Source organism: Bos grunniens, chromosome 27 (genome assembly GCF_055505025.1).
Source record: "Bos grunniens cultivar Pamir isolate PY7600 chromosome 27, Bosgru_T2T1.0, whole genome shotgun sequence".
NCBI classification, from domain to species: Eukaryota; Metazoa; Chordata; class Mammalia; order Artiodactyla; family Bovidae; genus Bos; species Bos grunniens.
In genome coordinates, this window is record NC_141191.1 from 3,558,927 (window position 1) to 3,585,800 (window position 26,874).

The 26,874-nt window shown below is 39.5% G+C and overlaps 1 protein-coding gene across 1 annotated transcript in view; it reads right to left on the bottom strand.

Moving 5' to 3' along the window:
- CSMD1 (CUB and Sushi multiple domains 1) overlaps positions 1–26,874 on the bottom strand; it is a 2,074,203-nt gene that overhangs the window by 234,197 nt on the left and 1,813,132 nt on the right. Inside the window, exons 29-34 of the mRNA XM_086379826.1 lie at positions 22,337–22,475; positions 18,392–18,579; positions 9,228–9,422; positions 5,438–5,554; positions 3,286–3,399; positions 2,876–2,971 (exon numbers count right to left, since the gene is read on the bottom strand). Coding sequence (XP_086235952.1) covers positions 2,876–2,971; positions 3,286–3,399; positions 5,438–5,554; positions 9,228–9,422; positions 18,392–18,579; positions 22,337–22,475 — 849 coding nt within the window. The remainder of the gene's footprint in view (positions 1–2,875; positions 2,972–3,285; positions 3,400–5,437; positions 5,555–9,227; positions 9,423–18,391; positions 18,580–22,336; positions 22,476–26,874) is intronic.

Here is a 26,874-nt window from a genome sequence, read left to right on the forward strand (position 1 = left end):
GAATACTTAAGAACAGATGCTTTGGAACTGTGGTGCTGGGGAAGACTCCTGAGAGTCCCTTGGACAGCAGGGAGTTCAAACCAGTCAATCCTAAAGGAAATCAACCCTGGATAGTCATTTGAAGGACTGATGCTGAAGCTGAAGCTGCAATACTTTGGCCACCTGATGCCAAGAGCCGACTCACTGGAAAAGACTCTAATGCTGGGAAAGACTGAAGGCAGGAGGAGAAGGGGACAAGAGAGGACGAGATGGTTGTATGGCTTCACCGACTCAATGAACATGAACTTGAGCAAACTCCAGAAGATGGTGAGGGATGGGGAACCTGGTGAGCTGCAGTCCATGGGCTCGCAAAGAGTTGGACACAACTTAGTAACTGAACAAGAACAACAAAAACATAAAGTTACAATACTCTGTAAAAAATACAAATAATAAAGAAGCCTCCATACTTCCGTTGCTTCGCAAGATCAGAAGGACAGCAGCATCCTCACCAGCAATGTCTCTATGTTATTAACCAGGGCCACACAGAGGGGCAGGGAGCGTGCCTGGGTTACGTACAGGTCTTCTGTGCCTGACACCTGCACCCATTCTTCATGCAACCCTGAACAGCTCTTTACAACACGGCTGTCTGTGAACAAGGGCTAGACAGCCTACAGCCACGGAAGTCAGGAAGTCCCTGCACAATTTTAAGCATTAATAACTTATGGAGGAATGAAGCTGTAAGTGGCACATGGAAGCAATATTCAGAAAGTTTTTACACAATGGAGTTGTAATAATTTCTAGGCTTCCACTTAACTACTATCTTTCAGAAGGCAATGTTCAATTTCACTTTCAAGAGGGATTGAAAACTTTCCCATGTGCTTCTGAGTGATTGATAAATTGCATTCAAGATCCTAATTCTTTAGCTCCAAAGGATTGGGCTTTGATAAAAAGACATCAACTTTTGCATAAACTCATTGCAATAACAAAGCAAGAAAAGGAGATACATTGGAATCTTAGAAGAAATACTGAACACGTTATAGTCATTATATATTCTTTAGCACAAGGAAAATGCATTGCTTCTATAAAGGATTTGTTTCTTTCTACTTTCCTGAATTTCATACATTTTAATGATCCCTGGGTCAGGAAGACCCCCTGCAGAAGGAAATTGCAACCCACTCCAGTATTCTTGGCTGGGAAATCCTATGGACAGAGGAGCCTGGTGTGCTACAGTACAAAGGCTATCAAAGAGTTGGACACAACTGAGCCACCGAACACATCCAATTGTAAATTAATGATAATATGTTGTTTTAAACCAAGAAATGTCATTTTAAAAACCATGACTTCTAAAGATAGCATTTGCAAACAGGGTAGATGTAGGATCATGTGCCTCAGGTATTTTATCTGATAATCTGATCAGTTTTCTAATCTTTATAAGAAATTAAAGGAAGTCCCTAATCAGGCAGACAATGCCAGGCACTTGAAGTTTTCCAGGACAAAAATACGTACTTAACCCAAGTAGCCCAGTTTCCTTAGATGTCATATCAACTTAGTTTGGTTTGTGAATTTGCTTCTGCAAAGTAATATAGCATGTATTTAAAGAAAATTAGGATTTGGTGAGAAGTGAGTTGCCTAAATTGGACCCTCTACTATAAAGGCCATAATTACTGGTTTAGTTATTTACATTTTAACAAAAGTTCAATTTGAACAATGCAGTTAATTTTAATGTAATAGCATTGTCACACAAGCAAGTGCTTCTTAAACTGGATTAGAGGTACTTCTCCTGACCTGTCAAACATGCTCACTCTTTCCGTGACTTTTAAATCATCCTATTCTGAATACTGAAGGGTTTTTATAGTGAAATATTTTGAGGCCATGCATTTCTCAGTGTGTGATGATCATAAATGATTTATGAATGACATGACACATTGTTACTCTCTATAACTTGATGAAAACCATGATGTTGTTGAGGATGTTTTCTGGATAAATCCTTATTAAAGGAAAGAAATTTTTGCCAGGAAGTTATTCTCCTCCTCTGCTGAAGAAAATGTTCAAGAGCGGCCTGCAATAGCTCCAGCCTTCAGGAACACTGGGACCTAGAAACGCTAAGTATTCCTCTCACTTTGAACAGGAAGTTAGTGTATCTCTGAAAATGACAACCTCTGTCTGATCTCAGCTGGACAGTTATCACAGTTCAGATCTAGAGACTTTCCCTGTGCCTCTGAAAGTGGACAAACTTTTCAGTCCATGGGGGTGTATTCTCAAATTCACATAATGGATATGCAAACCAAAGGTGAACTAGAAACAGGAAAGAAATCTTCACGGTCCAGAACCTTTGAGCAATTTCAAGAATTTTGAATAAGCTCCAAGTTCAAAAATAAATATAAAGATGTGACTGTGCCTAAAGTTAGAACTTAAGCAAAATAAAATAGGTACCTCCGGTGATAGAAACATGGATGGTATTTTGGGTTTAGTTTGATTTTATTACATTTCGTTTTCAATTAGTTTTACAGCAAGGTTTGGAATCACACAATGTGTTTTAAGTATATTTCATTAAGATGGTTACTAAAATCTATTATGAAATATTTTACTTAATTAGGTTAAATGTTATAATATTGAAATTATTTTGCAAATTGTGGAGGGCTATACTAAGGTAATCTCATAAATATTTGTTCCCTGATCCTGTCAAATAAATGAAGCACAACTGTATCTTTGTCTTAGAAATATCATATTTAATTTTCAAAAGAAAAAACTTTAATATTTTTATCAAATAATGTTATTATAATTATACAGATACCCTCAAACTCTCAATTACTAAATAAAGTACAAGTCATGTTTTTGGTGCTGAAACCAGTGGTACGTGTGGTGTGGGAGGAGGGCAAAGAGGGCAGAGACGCACCTTGATACACGAAGTGAAAACCCCGCGCTGGAGCCCCGCTCTTTGCGCTGAATCGCAGCAGAATCTGGTTGGATGTGGCCAAAGGCAATGTCTCACCTGGAGGGAAAATCAGAGATCATCTATAGGACAGAAAATAACAGGGTGTTTATTTTCTGATATTTTTATTTTCTTCTGAGATAGGTATTAAATTTTCTGTGTTCTCGGGAAAAATAATGATAAAGTCAAGTGGTTTTATATGTGGGATAACAATGCATTTGAAATTTTACATTGAAAATAAGATTTTACTAAGCAAGCAAGCAAATTCAAAGATGATTAAATTTTTCCTCCACAAAATAAAATAAAAATAGACAAGCTTAATATTAATTCTCCTGGCTGTGTGACTAGAATGAAAGAGCTCACTGAAGGTTTACCTGAGTGAGACCCCGAGAGTGAGCTGAGCAGTCTGGCCTGTGGGTGCGTCCCATCAAACAGCTCTGCCAGGTCATTCAGCGCCGTCTGGAAATAGGCGAACTGCCCAAACACCACTGAAAATGAAGGGGTGGGTTGGCACAAAATGTTTTTTTTAAAATAAAGAAATGAATGAGGTCCCATCACTTCATGGAAAATAGATGGGAAAAAGTGGAAGCAATGACAGACTTTATTTTCTTGGGCTCCAAAATCACTGCAGGCAGTGACTGCAGCCATGAAATTAAAAGACGTTTGCTCCTTGGAAGGAGAGCTACGACAAACCTAGACAGCATATTAAAAAGCAGAAATGTTGCTTTGCTGACAAAGGTCCATATAGTGAAAGCTGTGTTTTTTCCAGTAGTCATGTACAGATGTGAGAGCTGGACCATAAAGAAGGCTGAGAGCTAAAGAATTAATGTCTTCAAACTGCAGTACAGAAGAAGTCTCTTGAGAGTCCCTTGGACAGCAGAGATATCAACCAGTCAGTCCTAAAGGAAATCAACCCTGAATATTCATTGGAAGGACTGATGCTAAAGCTGAAGCTCCAGTACTTTGGCTACCTGATGCCAAGGGCCAACTCATTCGAAAAGACCCTGATGCTGGAAAAGATTGAGGGCAGGAGGAGAAGGGGACAACAAAGGATGAGATGGTTGGATGGCATCATTGATTTAATGGACATGAATCTGAGCAAACCCTGGGGGACAGTGAAGGGCTGGGGAACCTGGTGTGCTGCAGTCCAAGGGGTCACAAAGAATTGGGCACGACTCAGGGACTCAACAACAACAACAACAAACACAGGATTTTAGAGGCATTGGTCATCCTCAAGAGTGGAAATCCAGTAAGTTTCACTGTTCATTTTTTATAACAAAATAAATATTTTGAAGCCAGTTTTTCAGTTTTTAAATTAAATTGGTATTCTCCATTTTCCACTTACTGACAGAGTCAGTGGACCTTCTTGGGAGTCTGGTCCCTCCGCCCTGGTTTCTGTGATCACATCCATCACCTTCTAAGTGTCAGACACCTGATTTTCTTAACACAGCAAGATGACACAAGGGAAGCCTTGCCTGGAAACTCAGTCACCCTTGAGAACTGCCTGAAAGAAGGAGCTTAAGATTCTGAGTATGCTTCCTTGCACTGTTCATGAGGTGATCTAAACTACCAGAGGCTGAAGTAAGTCCTTGGAGGAGGTTTTTATTAGATTTTTAGAAGCCTGTGATTAATATAAAAGAAGTTCATAGAAATAATCTGTCTCCCATATGCAAGTTTCTTGAGCAGCAATTAACTTTCTCATCACATAATTGTGTTTTTAAAATGTTTGCCCTCAAACAGAATGGAACCTTAGAATTTTTGTCAGTTTTATTTCTATGAGTGGTTGGCTGCTATTTTGGGTGTAAAGAAAAAAAATAATAGAGTATGTTAGGTTTTTACTTTTACTGTTGGGAGAAAGGAACTATTCCATAAAATTATAAAAGCTATTCTCTTCTGACTCCAGGAAAGAATCCAACACAGAGGTATCTTCCCGGTCTAGAGTGAGAGAGGAGACGTTGAGGGAGCCTCCAGGAGCCTGTCAGCATAGGGCCATCTAGACACGAAGCCGTCCCAGAAAAGTGGCTCAGGCTGGAAGCCAAGTTCAGGAAGGAAACTCGGGATGTCAGATTTGGAGGGATCAGACAGGGCACTGCCTGCTTTTACATCTGCAGTCACTCAAAGGTGGGTTCACTGACCCAGTGATTTCCAGAATAATCAATAACCAAATATACATGCCAGAATCTCACACACTGATCAGGTTCCCCTGGCCCACATGTGAGGAAATGATCTTCCTCACACACAAACAACCAAAAGAGAAAATGCTTCCTAACAAAAACAAGAACAAAGCCAAAATTATTCTGCTTATTCTGGATTGGAATCCGAGAAGGAAGCTTAAGCATTTTACATCACACTGATAAAGACCTGCAGTAGATCTTGTATGAGACACCTTTGGAAAACCTGTCACACATCATCTTCTTTTATATTATTTCATTAAATCAAGGGCTGATGTTTTTGTTCATAAAATGATGGAAATATTATCACAGAAAGAGATATGACAGTGAATTGAAAATAAGAAGAAAACCTTACCAAATTCCTTTGGTACCGTTATTGAATAGAGGCAGATCTGACCGGCGGTATAGTTGTGAGGGTAATTGGGTGACAAGACCACCCCCTCTGATCCCGTGTACTGGCCTCCGCAGGGGGCTGAAAGAGATCAACCGAGAATTATGTGCTGTGTGTAACCACACGGCAGGTGACAGGGACCTAAAAATGAGAGCATTGTGCAGTCAACATGAATATTCAAAGACCTAACAAAGTATCATGGTCAAAAATTGATTTTAATCTCCATCAAAAGTGAAATAAGAAGAAAAGCAAAGATTGAACAAGTGAGAATAAAAGTAACTCAAGAGGAGGACCTAATATTATTTTTAAGAACGTTCTCAGACACGCTAAAATAATAATGAAAACAGTTCTCATGAGAGTAGGAACAGATCGAATAAAGACAAATTCTTAATTTACTTCGAAAGTCTCACTAGAATTTTCCAGTTGATCTCAAACACCATATTAACTTAAGTGATACAAAGATTATTTCCATTTTCTAATTGTCTAATTACTATGAGACTAAAAGAAAAATAATCATTTTTTAGTCTTTCTATCTTTTCATCATAGATTCAGCTCAAGAGTGACAGGTATAGTTACTAGTGTATCTGGGGTTTCTTCTTGTAAGTCCCACTGAAAGCTGAAGGAACACAAAAGTAGAAAGTTAAGGCAGGTACACTGATGTGGTGCTACATGCACAAATCAATGAGAGACATTCTGTGTGTTTATTTTCCCTCTGATCATCTTTACTCTCAGCATTGCACTTGCTGAGAAAATAGAAAAAAATTGTAGCCTGGGTATTCAAAATACTATCGCTAAGCATCTTAAAGTAGACATCCAACTAAATTCCAGTTTTGAAAGACCCAGTTTTTGGATTAAATTGCAAGTCCTTCAATTTCTCCTGTTTTTACTTAAAAAGAGGTCCATGTCTACTCATCGGTTTAGAATACTATATATCCACTGAGGTGATACTGATTGTACCCTCTGTGGCCTGACTGCTGCTACTGCTGCTAAGTCACTTCAGTCGTGTCCGACTCTGTGCGACCCCATAGACGGCAGTCCACCAGGCTCCCCCGTCCCTGGGATTCTCCAGGCAAGAACACTGGAGTGGGTTGCCATTTCCTTCTCCAATGCAGGAAAGTGAAAAGTGAAAGTCAAGTCACTCAGTCGTGTCTGACTTTTAGCGACCGCGTGGACTGCAGCCTACCAGGCTCCTCCGTCCATGGGATTTTCCAGGCAAGAGTACTGGAGTGGGGTGCCACTGTGGACTTCATGCCTCCTTATCCTGGGTACACCTTCTGTGATCTGGATTCATAATTATTTTCAGTCTGTGGGAAAGTTTGTATTTCTATAGCTTATTTCTTCTCAGTGTGACAGCTTTCAAGCATTAAAAAGGATAGAAATCAGAGATAACGTGCTTAATCTTTTGATTAGCACACTGTTAAGTCCTAATGGATGGCCAGGATGAATAAAGCTCCTCAGAAGTTGATGCTGGTGTTAAAGCGCGTCACTGATGACCACAGATATCCCAGGGCCTGCTCTATGCGCCTGGAAAGAGAAGTCAAGCTCTGGAAAGTCAACGAGGACAGCTTAGACACCTGACAGCTTCACACTAGTAGAGATTTCACTTAACTGAACTAAGAGCAGCCTTCATGCTAATGTCTTAACTCAGAGCAATTTTATCACTCAAACAATTGCCATGACTTCTTTTTTGAACAACCTTAAATAGAAAAAAAAGTGTTTTTAGTTTAGATGGAGGAAATTCTCTATGATAAACTTCAAAGCCCAAGGTTTTCAGTGAAATGCTCGAAGACTCCTACCAGTTGAAATGGATCACTTAATTTTTAAAAAATCAACCATACAAATTCTACCACATTATTTCCAAAATACATATATATATGTATATACATTTATATTTATAAATACACATAAATTTTCTTAAACACTCAAAGTTCAGATTTTTAAAGATAAGTACAAATGAAGGACAGAAATGTATTCTATTTTAGACATATAAAATTCAAGCAGATCTTTTTACAAATATCCATTTTCTGTAAGAAAAAGTTAAACTATTTTGAATTTTAAGCAACAAGCATAAATGATAAGTGGAAATAAATCTTTACTGGGCTAATATTTGGATGACCAAATGATCACACAGAAATCTTATCAATCAGGAATCATATCTTCTGATATATTTGTTCAAGTGCAACTGTTGTGCTTAGTTGCTCAGTCATATCTGACTTTCTGAGACCCGGTGGACTGCAGCCCACCAGTCTGAAATATATATATTATATAAAAATATATTTGTTATATTTATAACATATATTTACATTTATATAAAATATTTATATATTTATTTAAATATATATATATTTCAGAAATAACATGGTTGAATTTGTATGGCTGATTTCTTAAAAAATTAAGTGATACATCTAAACTGATAGAAGGAGTCTTCCAGTATTTCTCCAAAGATTTATTTGTTCACAAATAGGATAAAAGAATATTACTTTATGATAATAGGAAACAATGAAAACTAAAAAGGATGAAATGAAAGAAAACAGACGTGGCATTTTAGGTCCTCTGCTACCTTGATAAATTGCACTGTGCTTAAACATTCTTCCCCAGATTTGAAGATAAGCACCAAAACTGCATGATACACTTCAAAGCAACCAAACATTGGTATAATTGAGAAAAATATACAGAGAGTTCTTGTTTAATTAGTAATAATTATTCTGCCCATGTTATTGTGTTAATCTGAGAAATAGGAATCACTTTTCTTATGCTAGAAATTCTTTTATATTATTATGATAATAATAGGAAAATAAATATGTTCTTGCCCTTTGGTAATTAATATATTAAACAGACCATTTCCTAAATGAATAAGGACATGCAACAGCATTCACTGCAGATGGTAACAAGAAGCTAACTCATCCATTTGGTTAATTGGAATATATGTAAACCCAAACCAACATAAACAGAAGCCATTTTGACCCATGCAAGGGACTCGAGGGTGTTTCCATTTCTGTTCTAACTCAGTAGGAAACCTCAATGAAAAAGAACTGTAGGCGACAGAAAGAAAAATTATGTCATGCCTTTAAAACAAACTAGTCCAAAATATGTCCTTTAATATACAAACTATGAAGATGTTTAAAATATAGCAACATTCACTTAGCTTAATTGGTGATCTGAGTAATTCACAGATATTAATTCAGCACAAATGCGCTGTTCTTCATGAGCTATCCAAAATAAAATATGGGAGAGGTCATTTCTGCTTAACGATTTGGAATTCTTGTTTTATTTAAATTTAAATAAATAAAGAAAATCATTCTTTGATGTTTTATGCACATAGATATGATGACTAGTTACCAGAAACTGTGCTTGATGGGTCTTCAGATATGGAAAAAAACTTTTAATTTAAATTAGATTATTTATCTATTGCCTAAACGTGACCTCTTTTTGTTTTTTCATTGAGTCTGTGGCTAGAGAATTTATTATCATCCCTCATAAGTTCAAAGTATGTTTGAATTTAATACAGTGCACAGTTTTCACAGTTGGAAATGCCCAACTATCTAAGTGAAAGAAAAATACTCTCCTCCCAGAACCCTGATAAATTAAATTAAACGGTCAAGGAAGTCCAAATCCTTATCCCACGTTGCTCTGTGGGGTCACCCCACTGATAGGGGTAGAGGACTGATGTGCAGACCCTCTTCCAAATGAGGGTCCGAGTTCCAGAGGGAAGTTATCCCTGAAGGCAGCTTTTGCCCCACATGTCGGTACATACCATTGCAGGAGGGCAAGACCCGGTTCCACGCGGGCTTTCCGTCCCCTCCAATCACACACGTGATGGAAGACGGGTCAGCGATCTTGTAGCCAGAGTCACACTGGTATGTGACAGTTGAGCCGAGCTTGAAGTCGGTCCCGATCCTTGTCCCATTCATTATGTTTCCAGGGTCAAAACAGGCTTCCCGTGGTTTCTCTGTGGGAGAAATGAATGCAAACTCCATGAGAGCAGGGATTTTATTTCTTTAAGTGTCCAGCAAAGGAAAAATGCTAAAAAAAAAATTGATTGACTCATGACCAAGTTGTTAATGTTCAAGTCAATGATTATCATAGAAAAACAGAAAAAAAACTCCTTTGATAAAATTACATTTCTCATTTTTCAAATGACAACAAACTGCAGAATTCCTGTTGCGGTTGATTTCCTGACTTTTATACTTTATTCATAGTAAAATGAAATCACACCACATTTTAGGAAGAGATGGGAGAATTGGCTTCTCAAAGGAGTCTGGCTTAATTCATGTGAGTTAAGGGTGATTTTTTTTATGCTGGGAAGATGATCAAGGAAGGAAGTTCTGATCTTGTACTACCCTCACTGAATCAAGGATGCCAAATTTAGCTGGAAAACATGTTTCCTGATCCATAAGGGCCAGGCCCTGTGCCTTGAATGTAATAATTACCCAAGACAGTTCCATTCTAATTGCAGTACCTGCTGCAAGGAAGTGGGGGTGGATCATGTATCAGGCATTGAGCTGGATATCTTGCATGTTTCATTCAAATGTTCACCCATTTCTGTGACATGAGGATGATCTGGGCACTGTTTTACATTTTGAGAATATGAAGCTCAAGATAGGCTAAATAACTTTCACAAAAAATTCCCTGCAAAGTCCTGTCCAGTTATAGGACCACTAAAGGACACATTTGCTAAAAACCTTGTTGTTTAGTCACTCAGTCATATCTGACTCTTTGTGACCCCATGGACTGCAGCATTTCAGGTTTCCTTATCCTTCACCATTTCCCAGAGTTTGCTCAAATTCCTGTCCATTGAGTCGGTGACGCCATTCAACCATCTCATCCTTTGCCATCCCCTTTTCCTCTTGCCTTCAATCTTTCCCAGCATCAGGGTTTTTTCCAATGAGTTGGCTCTTTGCATCAGGTGGCCAAAGTTTTGGAGCTTCAGCTTCAGCATCAGTCCTTTCAGCGAATATTCAGGGTTGATTTCCTTTAGAATTGACTGGTTTGATCTTCTTGCTGCCCTGGGGACTCTCAAGAGTCTTCTCCAGCACCATGATTCCAAAACATCAATCATTCAGCACTCAGCCTGCTTTATGGTCCAACTCTCACATCCATACATGACTATTGGAAAAACCATAGCTTTGACTAGATGAACCTGTGTCGGCAAAATGATGTCTCTGCTTTTTAATACACTTTCTAGGTAGGTGTGTCATAGCTTTTCTTCTAAGGCTAAAAACCTATCTTCTTCCAAATGTAAGTACAAAGCTGTCTTCTTTCTCTCACACAGTCTTGTAGCTATGTCTTGTAGCTTGTGTCTTGGTAGCTTTAATATTGTAAATGTTCTATTTTTGCAGACCTTCCAAATATCTCTAAATCATGTATCTATATCTCCTTCTGTTGCATATAATTCCACCATTTGAATTGCTTTCTGTTTGTGCTTTTAAACTTTGTTCACTCCATCAGCAAAGCCCCTTGTAACATCAGAAACCTCTGGAATGGAATTTTACAGCTTTTCGGGTGATCAATATAGATGTTACACTGAAATGTTTTTCTTTTTTGGGGGGGGTTACAGTTAAGAAAATGCTGTTTGTTATGAATATGTGTGAGTGTGTGTGTGGAATGGGGTTAACATTAATAATACAAATATAGGCTCAAGGATAACTTGAGTGCATCAAATAAATATGTTTCAGCTCTTTTCATTTTTTTGACAACCTATCCCCCAGGGCTAAGCACACACATAAAGGATTTCTGGAGAGTATAAATGCAAGGCTTTCATTTTACCTTTATGGGGAGTTGTGATCAATATGGATTATGTTCCCTTTTAAACATTTTCCCTCACTGAGTATCTGCCTACTGTGTATGAGTGTTTAGTCACATCTGACTCCTTGCAACCTCATGGACTGTAGCCCACCAGGCTCCTCTGTCCATGGAATTCTCCAGGCAAGAACGATGGAGTAGGTTGCCATTTCCTTCTCCAGGGAATCTTCCTGACTCAGGGATCAAAGAGACTCCCCTCTCTTGCATCTCCTGCATTGGCAGGAGGGTTCTTGATCACTGTGCCACCTGGCAAACTCACTGGAGTGAGTAAATCCACACAGTGGTGCTAGAGGATGCTCCTGGGAGATTGTGGCAGGGGAGCTAGCAAAGAGTGAAGATGAAATGAGCTCTGAAAACCACATCTTGAATCATCTGAGGAATGGTTTACATCAGCAGAAGAGGGAAAAGGCACAAACTTTGTGAAGTTCTGCAGGACAGAGAAGAGGCCTGTTAGGCTGCATTTATTCAATACTTCTCAGTATAGTTTTAATTGTCTCTGTATCAACATCAGCCAAACAGAGATCTCTTTGGCAATGTTGTCCCAATCTATTATAATCAACTATTAGAATATATTATTTACATACTTTTGTTAAAAGCACAACATAAATATATAAATATTATATTATCATGAGTATCACATGTGCTATATAATCATATATATCATAGATAATATAACAATTATCACATATCATACCTCATTATCATGTGTACTATATTATCACACATATTAAACATTACAATATGCATCATATGCCATATATACTATATTAGCATACATAACATATTGAACATTATCATACATCATACATATCATATGCCATGCATAATATTTCAATTATCATACATAATATATCATATGTATACATTTTGGAAACCCCTCTAGGTCTAGTTTGCTCTGGTTAGAGTCTCACAGCAAGAGCTGTGAACTCTGTTGGGACCCACGCTCTCTAATCACTTCATTAAAAACTGATTTGTTCAAGGAGCAGGGGACATTCTGATAATTCTTTGTAGCTTCCTCAAATCCCACAGAGCACAGATCATTTATTTTAATCAAATAAGGGATGAATAAGCAAAACTGTGGTCACCAGAATAATCTTTCCATCCGCTTCCTTCCAGGAGAACATACCTAGCATCTAATAAATACAAGCACTGGTCTAGGGTATACATTTTTCTCCTATAAAATAACAGAGAAAAAAATGCGTTTCTGATGCCTGGTCAGCCTTTTTGATAATTTTTTTGTTATAAATGTCTGTTGGTTTAGGGTATGTTTAGTTAAATAACACACCCTCATTTTCTGCTCCATGTTGCTAATGGAGAGCTCTGAGGCCAGTTTTTCTTCATTTCTCCAAATGAACTGCATCGAATCTTTTGGTTCCATTTACTCAGTTGTCAGTTCAGGATGTTTGGTGATAAATCACGGTACTTTCTCTGCTTATAATTTGTCACAATTTCTAAGGAGATGACTTCATTACACAGTTCCTGTCAGTTCTGCTTAAGGACGCTTCCCAGAACTCCTGCCCTAGAGCCATGTCGATGGACTCTGCAGGGTCTCTGGGGACACTGGCAGGACTGCCCCAAGGCTCCTTTGGGTCAAGTCCAAGCGCTGTGTCTGCTCTCTGCTTCCCTGACCAATGACAAATGCATAGTCTTTTTATTTTCCCTTGAAGTACAGTTGATTTACAATATTATATTAGTTTCAGGTGTACCAACAGTATAGTGATTCACTATTTTTGCAGATTGTATTCCATCATAAGTTATTACAAAATAATGGCTTCAATTTCCTGTGCTCTGAACAACAGAGGATGAGATGGTTGGATGGCATCCCAACTAAACAGACATGAGTTTGAGCGAACTCCTGGAGATAGTGAAGAACAGAGGAGTCTGCTCTGCTGCAACCCATGGGGTTGCAGAGTCAGATACCACTTAGCAGCTGAACGTCAACAAAATAGTGGCTAATTCCCTGTGCTGTAACAAATGTCCTTGCTGCTTATCTACTTTTATACATGTGCGTGTGTTAGTCACTCAGTCATGTCCAACTCTTTGTGACTCCATGCACAATAGCCTGCCAGTCTCCTCTGTCCATGGGATTTTCCAGGCAAGAATACTGGAGTGGGTTGCCATTTCCTTCTCCAGAGGATCTTCCCGACACAGGAATTGAACCCAGGTCTCCTGCACTGCAGGCAGATTCTTTACTCTCTGAGCCACCGGGGAAGTAGTAGTTAGTTAATCCTGTACCCCTAGTTGGTCTCTCCCCTCTTCCTTTTCCCATTTGGTAACCACAAGTTTGTTTCCTATGTCTGTGAGGCTGTTTCTGATTTGCTTATACATTAATTTATATTATTTTTTAGATTACACTTCAGTTCAGTTCAGCTCAGTTGCTCAGTAGTGCACAACTCTTTGTGACCCCCATGGACTACAGCACGCCAGGCCTCCCTGTTCATCACCAACTCTCGGATTTACTCAAACACATGCCTCATGAACAGTATGAAAAGGCAAAAAGATAGGGTACTGAAATATGAACTCCCCAGGTCAGTAGGTGCCCAATATGCTACTGGAGATCAGTGGAGAAATAACTCCAGGAAGAATGAAGAGACACAGACAAAGCAAAAACAACACCTAGTTGTGAATGTGACTGGTGATAAAAGTAAAGCCCAATGCTATAAAGAACAATATTGCATAGGAACTTGGAATGTTAGGTCCATGAATCAAGGCAAATTGGAAGTGGTCAAATGGGAGATGGCAAGAGCGAACGTTGACATTTTAGGACTCAGCGAACTAAAATGGACTGGAATGGGTGAATTTAGCTCAGCTCAGTTCAGTTCAGTTGCTCAGTCATGTCAGACTCTTTGCAACCCCATGAATTGCAGCACACCAGGCCTCCCTGTCCATCACCAACTCCCGGAGTTCATTCAAATTCATGTCCATCGAGTCGGTGACACCATCCAACCATCTCATCCTCTGTCGTCCCCTTCTCCTCCTGCCCGCAATCCCTCCCAGCATCAGAGTCTTTTCCAATGAGTCAACTCTTCACATGAGGTGGCCAAAGTACTGGAGTTTCAGCTTTAGCATCATTCCTTCCAAAGAACACCCAGGACATATCTCCTTTAGAATAGACTGGTTGGATCTCCTTGAAGTCCAAGGGACTCTCAAGAGTCTTCTCTAACACCACAGTTCAAAAGCATCAATTCTTCGTCACTCAGCTTTCTTTACAGTCCAACTCTCACATCCATACATGACCACTGGAAAAACCATAGCCTTGATTAGATGGACCTTTGTTGGCAAAGTAATGTCTCTGCTATTCAATATGCTATCTAGGTTGGTCATAACTTTCCTTCCAAGGAGGAAGTGTCTTTTAATTTCACAGCTGCAGTCACCATCTGCAGTGATTTTGGAGCCCAGAAAAATAAAGTCTGACACTGTTCCTGTTTCCCTATCTATTTCCCATGAAGTGATGGGACCAGAAGCCATGATCTTAGTTTTCTGCATGTTGAGCTTTAAGCCAACTTTTTCACTCTCCTCTTTCACTTTCATCAAGAGGCTTTTGAGTTCCTCTCCACTTTCTGCCATAAGGGTGGTGTCATCTGCATACCTGAGGTTATTGATATTTCTCCTGGCAATCTTGATTCCAGCTTGTGCTTCTTGCAGCCCAGCGTTTCTCATGATGTACTCTGCATATAAGTTAAATAAACAGGGTAACAATATACAGCCTTGATGTACTCCTTTCCCTATTTGGAACCAGTCTGTTGTTCCATGTCCAGTTCTAACTGTTGCTTTCTGACTTGCATATAGGTTTCTCAAGAGGCAGGTCAGGTGGTCTGGTATGCCCATCTCTTTCAGAATTTTCCACAGTTTATTGTGATCCACACAGTCAAAGGTTTTGGCATAGTCAATAAAGCAGAAATAGATGTTTTTCTGGATCTCTCTTGCTTTTTTGATGATCCAGCAGATGTTGGCAATTTGATCTCTGGTTCCTCTGCCTTTTCTAAAACCAGCTTCAACATCTGGAAGTTCACAGTTCACATATTGCTGAAGCCTGGCTTGGAGAATTTTGAGCATTACTTTACTCATGTGTGAGATGAGTGCAATTGTGCAGCAGTTTGAGCATTCTTTGGCATTGCCTTTCCTTGGGATTGGAATGAAAACTGACCTTTTCCAGTCCTGTGGCCACTACTGAGTTTTCCAAATTTGCTGGGATATTGAGTGCAGCACTTTCATAGCATCATCTTTCAGGGTTTGAAGTAGCTCAACTGGAATTCCATAACCTCCACTAGCTTTGTTTGTAGTGATGCTTTCTAAGGTCCAGTTGACTTCACATTCCAGGATGTCTGTCTCTAGGTGAGTGATCACACCATCATGATTATCTGGCTCAGATGACGATTATATCTACTCTTGTGGGCAATAATCCCTTAGAGGAAATGGAATAGCCATCATAGTCAACAAAAGACTCTGAAATGTAGTACTTGGATGCAATCTCAAAAATGACAGAATTATCTCTGTTTGTTTCCAAGGCAAACCATCCAATATCACAGTAATCCAAGTCTAGGCCCCAACCAGTAACACTGAAGAAACTGAAGTTGAACCTATATGAAGACCTATAAGACCTTTTAGATCTAACACCCCAAAAAGATGTCCTTTTCATTATAGGTGACTGGAATGCAAAAGTAGGAAGTCAAGAAACACCTGGCTGCTGCTAAGTCACTTCAGTCGTGTCCAACTCTGTGCGACCCCATAGAAGGCAGCCCACCAGGCTCCCCCGTCCCTGGAATTCTCCAAGCAAGAACACTGGAGTGGATTGCCATTTCCTTCTCCAATGCATGAAAGTGAAAAGGGAAAGTGAAGTCGCTCAGTCGTGTCCAACTCTTCGAGAGCCCATGGACTGCAGCCTACCAGGCTCTTCTGCCCATGGGATTTCCCAGGCAAGAGTACTGGAGTGGGGTGCCATTGCCTTCTCAGAAACCCTGGAATAACAGACAAATTTGGCCTTGGAGTACAGACTGAAGCAGGACAAAGGCTAATAGAGTTTTGCCAAGAGAACACACTGGTCATAGCAAACACCCTCTTCCAACAACACAAGAGAAGACTCTACACATGGACATCACCAGATGGTCAACACTAAAATCAGATTGATTATATTCTTTGCAGCCAAAGATGGAGAAGCTCCATACAGTCAGCAAAAACAAGACCAGGAGCTGACTGTGGCTCAGATCATGAACCCCTCATTGCCAAATTCAGACTTAAATTGAAGAAAGTAGGGAAAGCCACTAGACCATTAAGGTATGACCTAAATCAAATCCCTTATGATTATATAGTGGATATGAGAAATAGATTTAAGGGACTAGATCTGATAGACAGAGTGCCTAATGAAGTATGGATGGAGGTTCATGACATTGTACAGGAGACAGGGATCAAGACCATCCCCATGGAAAAGAAATGCAAAAAACCAATATGGCTGTCTGAGGAGGCCTTATAAATACCTGTGAAAAGAAGAGAAGCAAAAAGCAAAAGAGAAAAGGAAAGATATACCCATTTGAATGTAGAGTTCCAAAGAATAGCAAGGAGAGATAAGAAAGCCTTCCTCAGTGATCGGTGCAAAGAAATAGAGGAAAACAACAGAATGGGAAAGACTAGAGATCTCTTCAAGAAAATTAGAGATACCAAGGGAATATTTCATGTAAAACATGGACACAATAAAGATTCCATTTTCAAGTGATAAAATTATAAACTGTAATAAAGATCGTTAACTTTGTAGATGTTAGTGTTTTGGAAGAAGTAGATTAATTTTCTCCTTAAAAATCATATAAATAAATGCAAGTTCATTAAAAGCTTAACAAGAGTTGAAACAGTCTAAGTTTTATTTTACAATTCTGGTAACTAATAACTAATTCACACGCTTAAACAAACATATGCATACATATACATATTCATTATTTTTATAAAGCCCTCACTACTGTCAATTAATATGTTGGTAAGTCCTTTTCTCTAATTCTTTGTAAGGTGCCCCATGTTTTCCTTGTTAACATGAGAAATAGATTTGAAAAATATATATATTTATTTTCATTACCCCAAGGGCAAAATGCTTAGATTGGGGTGGTTTTTACTTGTGAGTTTTCTGTGTGTATTCTCTGGATGCTGGTGACAGTGGGTGGTAGACCCCAGAGAAGTGGGCAACACTCATCATGTGACCAAAGAAGAAAGACGTGAGCAGAATCAGTGCTTGTGTGTGCGTGTGTCCCTGTGTGCTCAGTCGCTCAGTCATGTCTGACTCTGCAACTCCATGGACTGTAGCCCACCAGGCTCCTCTGTCCATGGAATTCTCCAGGCAAGAATACCGGAGTGGGTTACCATTTCCTCCTCCAGGTATTTTCCTGACCCAGGGATCAAACCCGTGTTCTTTTGTTTCCTGCACTGGCAGGTAGGATTCTTTACCACTAGTGCCACCTGGAAAGCCCTGGGATCAGTACTTACTCCCCATCAAACCAACACCATGGGTGTAAGGACAGGGAAAGGGCAATCAATATTTTACATTTTGAAAAATACTGAGATAAAACTAAGCTGGTTGGTATACTTATATTGAGTCATCCTAGAGAAACAAGAGAGTAAAATAATCTTAAAATAGTTCTTAATTACTTCAATTATTCATTGCATGTGCTAAGTCACTTCAGTTGTGTCTGATTCTTTGAGACCCCATGGATTGTAGCTGCCACCTCCAGGCTCCTCTGCCCATGGGATTCTCCAGGAAAGAATACTGGAGTGGGTTGTCATTTCCTCCTCCAGGGGATCTTCCGGACCCAGGGATTGAACCCACATCTCTTATGTCTCCTGGATTGACGGGCAGGTTCTTTAGCACCAGCGCCAATCATAATTTATCTTTAAATGGCATGAATCTGGAGAAAAGACTAAAACAAAACTTCCTCCCCTACTTTCTTTTCTTTTGGCTAAGGTAGAAATGCATGTTGGAAATTTCTTCTCCTCTGGAGAGATTGGAATCTCTTCCCCAGACAGATGAGAAAGACGTCAGAATTTTATGCATGAGGCAAGACTTTATAAATAAATGTTTACAATGAAAGCAATTCTGATACAAATTACTTTCCTTGCTAGTTAAGCTGATCACAGTACCTTTAAATTCAATGGCAAACCCCGACAAGCCCACAGAAGCATCGCTTCGAAATGCCAGAAAAAGACTATTTCCGCTGCTCTCAATTCTTTCTGGGGCCTGAGAGCCCTGGAAACTTCCAATGAGAGGGCTGTTGGAGTCCTCTCCTTCATAGATGTGCAGGAAATCATAGCTGGGCTCCATGTTGAAACTGAAAGGAAAGAGTATTGATGAGTTTCCGTACCTCCTGTATGTCTCTCTTCTTCCCAACTATCAAGTCTCTGAGAGCACACAGCGATTGTATTTGCCTTTGTATTTTAACTTTTAAAAAGCAGGATGATCCAAAAGCTAAATGCAATAATAATCAAAATGGCAATAAATACAACAGACACCAGTTATAACAAATATTATTAGTATTTTACATAATAACCATTATCTTCAATACAGTATGATGTTGAAGATATATAAAGGAAAATGAGTCTTTGCAACATAGATACAATGTCTCTTCCCTGTAACTGTGATATTTCTAATGAATGCAGTTTAAAGGAAGGGGGTTCAGAAGTGATGTATTTCCACTGATATTTGATTTTTATGTGAAAATATTTTTAGTTGAATAATATATTATACTTGGTGTTTGGGCTTCCCTGGTGGCTCAGATGGTAAAGAGTCTGCCTGCTGTTAATCCTTGGTGTTGCTGATGATTCTTAAAGTTCAAAAATATTTTTGGTTCTTTACTTTTAAAATTATAATTGCCTCTGCTTGCTTAGGTAATTCGGCCAGTATTTGCAGTCCTTAAAAAGTGTGGAAGTCAAACCTCACGTTATTTCACCATGACTGGATGTTCCAATTTTCTCTCCCTTCTCCCTCCTTCTTCCTCTCTCCCCCTCCCACTCTCTGTATTTCTGTCTCTCTCGTACTGTGAACACCCTAATAATTTCCAGTGTCTGACAATTAAAGTCCAAAGCTCTCAAGTGGGATATGGTTTTAAATGTCTCTGCCACTTACGGCAATAAGGATGACAATAATCTGGGAACTTGAAACATACGTCTACTCTCAAGTAAAAGACTGAACTTGGTTCAGGCATCTAAGAGTGGGGTCAGAATAGCAAATACACCAGACAGAGGCACTGCTGTAGTCCATTTTGCCTGGCCCTCCTCTGTCCCTGCACCTCTAAGTCAGATACTTCAGGGTCTTTAATGTGGACCAGCCCAGGCAGCTTCCACTCTCTTCCCTTTCCTTTGGTGGCATATTTGGATATACAAGGATGGAGAGAGTCAGGCATTTTTAGATATTATCACAAACACGTGCTGTTGTTTAAGTGGCTCAAATTCATCTGGAGATTCAAGTGATAAAGCATGAACCCTAGGTCCCTGCCAAAGCTGCCCCGTGCAACGTGGGGGGACAGCCATGGACCCCACATGAGTGTGATACCTGCATCTGCACTTCTCTGCCCTACTCCCTGTCAAGGTGCCCCTGCTCCCATGTGAGCACATTTACTCAAGGAGTTTGTTAAAGGTTTCAGAGCCTGTTTATCTGATAAGTTCCCTGAAGTTGGAAACGAAGAGGAAGTAAAAGATTGGAATGACTGCAGAGTGAATAAAGAGGCCAAAAGGAATCGCAGCAACCAAACAGAATTTGATGGTAATAACAATTTCAGTTAGAATAGTTTACAAGGATGTTTTTAGATTCTGGTCATGCGACACCCTTATAACTGGCAGAACTAATTATTATGATAGATTATTCTGAATGATGGAAATTCGATCGGGCACAAACAAGTACATTCTAACTGGCCTCTGCTTTGGATGCCCCATCACGTATGCACTGAGGTCTGGAGTGATTCCTATAAATAGTGATGGTGCCTTTGGTTAAATCCTGTGTTATATCTATCTACACCAGATGCATGGATCTACACACCCCAAGAATAGGTAGGCCTAAGTTTGGTATGCTTTTAAACCAAATTCAATTTGGGTTCCAATATGTGAGTGGCATCAACCCCGAAGTCTACAGAAGTTTTGATAAAACATTCCTCCCCAAAGACTCCTGAGTACAGGACGAGCCTTGAAGCTCACGTGTATGTGCTCCAGGCCCTGTCATTCTCTGTCCCCTTTGTTTCTGTCTCTGCCAGGCTCCCCCCACCCCCAGCTGACTGCAGTCTCATTCTTTAAAAGCGTGTCCTGGGCACCCTGTGCCAATAGCAGCCTCTTTGCCAGGGTCCTTGAGCATCTCTGCTCCCAGCTGGTACCCTGGCTTCCTCCCTCTGTCTACTCAGTAAATCTAAGAGCTAAGGTCCCAGAAAAATGTCCCACCCGAGCACACACAAGCTGTCTATTTCTTAGAAGATGTCCCAAACGTGCAAGTGTCTGTGACACCCAGCCAGCAAAGGATTCCAAACTCTTAGAATCAGAAGAAAACTTGGAGATTTTCTAGGTCAACCTTCTTCCAGGGAGGTGCACAACATTAAGTGAAAAACTACTTGCATAATATAAAACTGCCTTATATATTATCAGATGACTTGCGCTGTGGGAAACTTGATAATGAGTCACTTTCCGTGACCCGAGGCAGGAAACGCCTACAAAAAAGGTTTTGTGCCCTCTAAAAGGCTTTTAATTGTTAATTTACTTTTAATCCCCTGGCAGCAGAGGTGTCTCCTGGTTCTGAGAAAGGCTCCATCAGAATTTAGCATTAACAAAAATCATAAGGATACTCAAAAACATAACCTAGCAAATGTTCACAGCCTTTGTGTAATAGCCAAGTGGCATAATAAAGTAGTCGTCATTTGGTAAATTTATAGCAGCTTGAGTAAACTCAGGAAGTGATGGCTTATCAAACTACTTAAAATTCAGAGTCACAGAGGTTTAAAATTACCCTGAGTCAGATCTCATCAAGAGGAGAAAGCGGAGGAAGATGAGCACAGCCAGCCCTGGAATACTGATATAAACATCTCAATGAGAGAAAAGTGTTCAATTGACAGATAAATAAATACGATTAGACCACTCTGCCTTGGAGAGCTGAAACCAATAGGACAGCTTTTCTTTTATCACCTTATTTAGTTCAAAAGTCAAAATATAAACTTGGAAAATACCTTGGGATTTGGAAAGATGCGATTATTGTATGCCAGATATTAATAATGTGATAGTTCTGTAGAATTTAATTTGTAATATAATCATATTATGATTTGAACTTTTACCATTTAATTTAGCAGAAAGAAGTTAGCATTTTTTAAAAAGGACTAATGTCTATTAATTGAAACTTTACAGCATTGAAATGTGGGGAATTTGTGTTTTCAGAGTTCTAGCAAGTCTTGAGTATTTGAATGATTATTAATAACAACACCACCTTGGGGATGTCAGACAGGATGCACTTGGAAATGGATTAGTACCCATGCACTAAGGGAAATATCAGACACTGATGAGAAATTACACCAAGTATACCCATGTGTCAGTCGCTCAGTTGTGTCTGACTCTTTGTGACCCCGTGGACTATAGCCCACCAGGCTCCTTTTGTCCATGGGAGTTTTCAGGCAAGAATCCTGGAATGGGCTATTTCCTCCTCCAGGACTTCTTCCTGACCCGGAGATTAAACCCTCCTCTCTTGCACTAGCAGGCGGAATCTTTACCACTGAGCCACCTGGGAAGCCGCAAGTATATCTAAATCACTCCTTTATTTTCTTGAATATTCTGTAAATTAAGCTCCCTCATGTGGAATACATTGCAAAAATGTGTGCAAGATAGTATTTATAAGTAATTCCTGCCACATCATGTGTATCCTAATTCAAGTAGAATATTGAAAAGCAAAACAACTGATTTCCAGGTTTGTCATCCTGCAGCCGGATGCTATCCCTTTTAGATACAAGACCTCGGGCTTCACTAGATGTGAAATTGAAAGCCCTCTGAAAGAATGAGTGCGTTCATCTCCAGGTATGACATTTAAAGTCCTGCTACAAGGAGGGAGTCCACAAAACACAGTACCTTTTGAATATCAGGGCAATGACGAAGTCCGGGTTCACCCTCACTCTCCAGTCGCACTCCTTCCCAGGCGGGTAGGGCTGTGGGTAGTTGGGGGACAGGATGACCCCCGCGGGCCCGGTTAGGTTCCCTCCGCACGCCGCTGCCGCAGGGAGAGAAGGACATGGTCAGTAGGAGCTTGTCAGAGGTTACACGCAGCATTATTAAGCTGACCCAGGAGGTCTGCACATTTTTAATGTGATCATTACCAAATTTTATATACCATCCCACTTCATTTTTAAGGAGGATTATCATTGCTGGCAAAGGAAATGTACATCCTATACATTCAAACTTTACCCAATTAAACTGGATAGGTTACCTGAATCCCCCACACTTCTGTCAAGTACACTATAAATATAAGAAAAAAAAAAAACTTGGAGAGGGTAAAATATCCCCATTGATATCAGTTTATGGCCATGTCAATTCTTTGGTCATTTCTTGTGGTTTACAAAGAAGTCATTGCTCACTTACTCTCGGAAGTTTGCTTCAAATGGTATAATTGATCATTCACCTCCTGTTCACTTTTGTAACCCTAAGCCTAGGAGTTTTTGATCATAATAAGTATGCAGGAAATATATGATGAATAAATGAAGATTTGTTATTTCATAGATTTCTCACAGTCCTCTGCTATATGCAGGGCTTGGGGTACTGTGCCCAGATTTCAAAATGACAAAACTAACAAGATTTAGGTGATATCTAGTGACACATGATCAAGAGGAGGCTTGGCAGAAAGTTAAAACCCATAAAAATATCATTTTGTCACAGTGCTTAGTATGTTATTATCAGGAAGAAGCATTTTAGATTTAATCACAAGTGTTTATATAAGTCAATGATTATGTGGTTGATTCTTGAGCCTGAAAATTTGGGGGCTATTTACATTTAGTTAGATAAGACTTCTGTTAAAGCTTCTATGCTGTGAAAGTTATTAACACTGCAAAACTGACACACACTAATTTTAGATAGATTTGTTAAAATACTAGGTTAAAGGTTTTCATACTGAATACTGTGAATTGTCACCAAGTTGTTCTAAAAAAAATAAATTACCCTGATTAATGATAATAACTTTCTTTTTTTTTTAATTTTTTTTTTTTTTTTTTACTTTACAATATTATATTGGTTTTTGGTATGGGGAGGGAGGTGGGAGGGGGGTTCAGGATAGGGAACACGTGTACACCCTGATTAAATTGTACTGTTCCTTCTAAACTGTATACCTTATTTCACTTCATTGATTATTTCCATGTTCAGGGGAAAAAACAAGTAGAGAAGGGAATATGCTAATTACTGATAATCCCCACACAAACACACAGGGACTTTTTGTGAAAATAAGATGAAGATGTACACTTTGTAGTCTTCTGAGATGAATGTGTCTTTAAATACCCATTTAACATCCTGAAAACTTAACTTTCCATAAGACAAAATCTAACGAATCCCAAGACATTTTGTTATAACTTCAGTTTCATCAAAGGCAAACTCTGAATAATATCACAGGAAATATTTATAATAAATTCTTAAAGATGTACTCTCAAGAGCATTTCAATATAATTTTCTCAAAAATGATTTCAACCACATTTCCCCTAGCATAAAGTTTTATTTTAATAAATGGGGTGGAAACAATCAGCTAAGTGCGAAGAATCAGACAGGACTTAGTGACCGAACAGCAACCACAGAGTGGCTTTCGCAGGACGAGACGCCACCTCCCCGGAATCAAGTGGACCCTGACAGCGTGGAGCACCAGAGCCTGAACAAAAGAAGAGGTGGTGCTGAGGTGGGGAGGGAGGCACCTGAGGGTCTCAGGCAATGCTGCTCCGTCCAGGCTTGAAAAGAACAAACTTGGCAGATTCAGGGTACTGCGTACAAGGGTGCCACCAGCAGGAAGAGTTCAGGATGAGACCCAAATATTAATTTATAAGAAACAAAGGGAAGATCCTGTCTTATTCCCACCCGTCTCAGGGGGCATTTTCAAATGAGGTTATTTAAACCTTGGTGTGGAATTAAGGAGGACTATCTTGCTGGGTTTGTTCTCTATTCTGATGGGGGACTCTTTATTTTAGTCTCATCAGGTTTTCATTAGCAAGCTTGCACAATATTTCGGATAGGATTAGATTCAGTATCAAATGCAATTCAGACACTCTAGAAATTCTCCAGGGGGAATGGACATAGAGATAAATCCTCAAACCCATATCAGCCAACAGGCCCTTGTTTGAAATCCTCAGGGTCACTCCTCCCGACATCCGGGATAACAAGTTCATCCACTGAGGTGTGCAGCAGCGCTCTTTAACTAGACACATCGCTACTTCTGCACCAAAACATTTCAATGTTCACACCACTAAATGGGATAAACAGTCTCAAAATAGTTTTCCCTGTAGACCAGGGCAGGATGGTGCCACCAAATTAAGTGTCTGCAAACTTAGAATGCATTTTTGCTTTGCAGAGCTCTTTAGAACTTGAACTTGGACAAAAGGTATTGTGGGCTACTTGAGAAATCTGAAACCAAGGAGATGGTCGAGAGACACTTTATTCAGAATCAGGAGGTAGTGAGAATCCTGTGGTCTGGAGAATCGGTCTTTTAAGTCTCAGTAGAAAGTCCCAGTTCCAGGGGTGCCTCCATCATGGGATTCCTTTGTGAAATGAAAAGAGTGTGGCATCCAAGCAAACCGTAGGAAGGGTGAGCAGTCAATGCTGGTGAACACTGGAGTAGCATACGAACAGGGGAGCAGCTGAGAGATTTTATGAAAGCATGCGAGAGAAAGAGAACAGCAAATAGGAGGGAAAAATACACTAAGAATAAAATGGAAAAACGCTAGCCTGTCAATAGGAAAGAGCAAACTCAAGCGGCCAATGAGACTATGAAATTAAAAACAGTTCAATCTCATGGCTAATTTAATATGCCAATTGAACCACCAAGGAATCTTCATGTCCTGCTCATATTATGAGATTAACAAATACCATATATAGCATTTTTTTTCTGAGTCGGGGAAAATAAACAATAATACGATGGCTGATGATGATTATGGAGAAGGAAATGGCAACCCACTCCAGTATTCTTGCCTAGAAAATCCCATGAACGGAGGAGCCTGGTGTCCATGGGGTTGCAAAGAGATGATGATGAAATTGGGCAATCTTTCCGGAAAAGTTTTGAAAATTCTAGAAATAGATAAGTTTGTAGAAATATGTCATTCATAAAAAATCATGGATGTGTTCTGCAGTGGTGTTCATTTCAGCAATTTCTGTGAGAGGGAAAAGGCTGAAACACCTAACTGTGCACGGAGGAGTGATTAGCGGGATCAATATTGGTCATTATTGATCCAGAGAGCAACTCTGTAGGCAGAAATGTTAATTAGTAAAAAAATAAGTAAGGACAGTAAAAGATACTCATCCTGTACTGGTAAGTAAAAAGCATATATTACAAAACAATCATTCAGGGTGCTATCATTTAAAAATATTTAAAATATAGGTTATATATACATAAAATAACTATGACACATATGCATGTTCACGTGAATAGCAGTTGCCCTTAGGTAAAAAGGGGACAGTGCTTTTTCATCTTTTTTCTTAACTGTAGCTTATAAAACTTACACAAAAACATAAGGAAGAAGCAAAAAAAAAAGTAAAAATTGTCTCATATCAGCAGAACAGAATTTAGATGAGCACCAAACCACGACCACCACTAAGGTGGACCACTATCTTACAAAAGCATTATCTCTTTTCTGAGGGAAAAATATTCACAATGGGATGAAGAGATACTCATTTATTCCTAGATATGTGCTTTCCATTTTTGTGTTACATAATATCTATGTGTGTGGGTGGTTTCTGTTGCCAATACAATTGATATTCTATTGCCTTGGAGTGATGTTAGCTTATCCATGGAGCTGATACTCAAGAAAGATGAAGTGTTATCTGTTTTCATTGCTGAGAACCCGTTTACCTAGTCACTGACCAAAGTTAGATAACTAAGAGGCAAACTCAAAAAAGACCATAGATTAGTTGGGAAGGTGGTCAAATTTTATAATGAATTGTTCAAATGAATGTAAACCAAGAAATTATCTTCAAGAGATTAACTGGTAATCATATTGCTTCTTTATATACTCGTCCATAAGCTTGCTGCTGCTGCTGCTGCTAAGTCGCTTCAGTCGTGTCCGACTCTGTGCGACCCCATAGACGGCAGCCCACCAGGCTCCCCCGTCCCTGGGATTCTCCAGGCAAGAACACTGGAGTGGGTTGCCATTTCCTTCTCCAATGCATGAAAGTGAAAAGTGAAAGTGAAGTCGCTCAGTCATGTTCAACTCTCAGCGACCCCATGGACTGCAGCCTATCAGGCTCCTCCATCCATAGGATTTTCCAAGCAAGAGTACTGGAGTGGGTTGCCATTGCCTTCTCCGGTCCATAAGCTTAAACTCATGCAAATTGAGGGAAAAAGTGCCTTTCCTGATTTAAAAACAGACCAATGGCTTAACATGTTGGTTGCATTTATAGGTAATTACTCCACTTTAAAAAAGGAACAC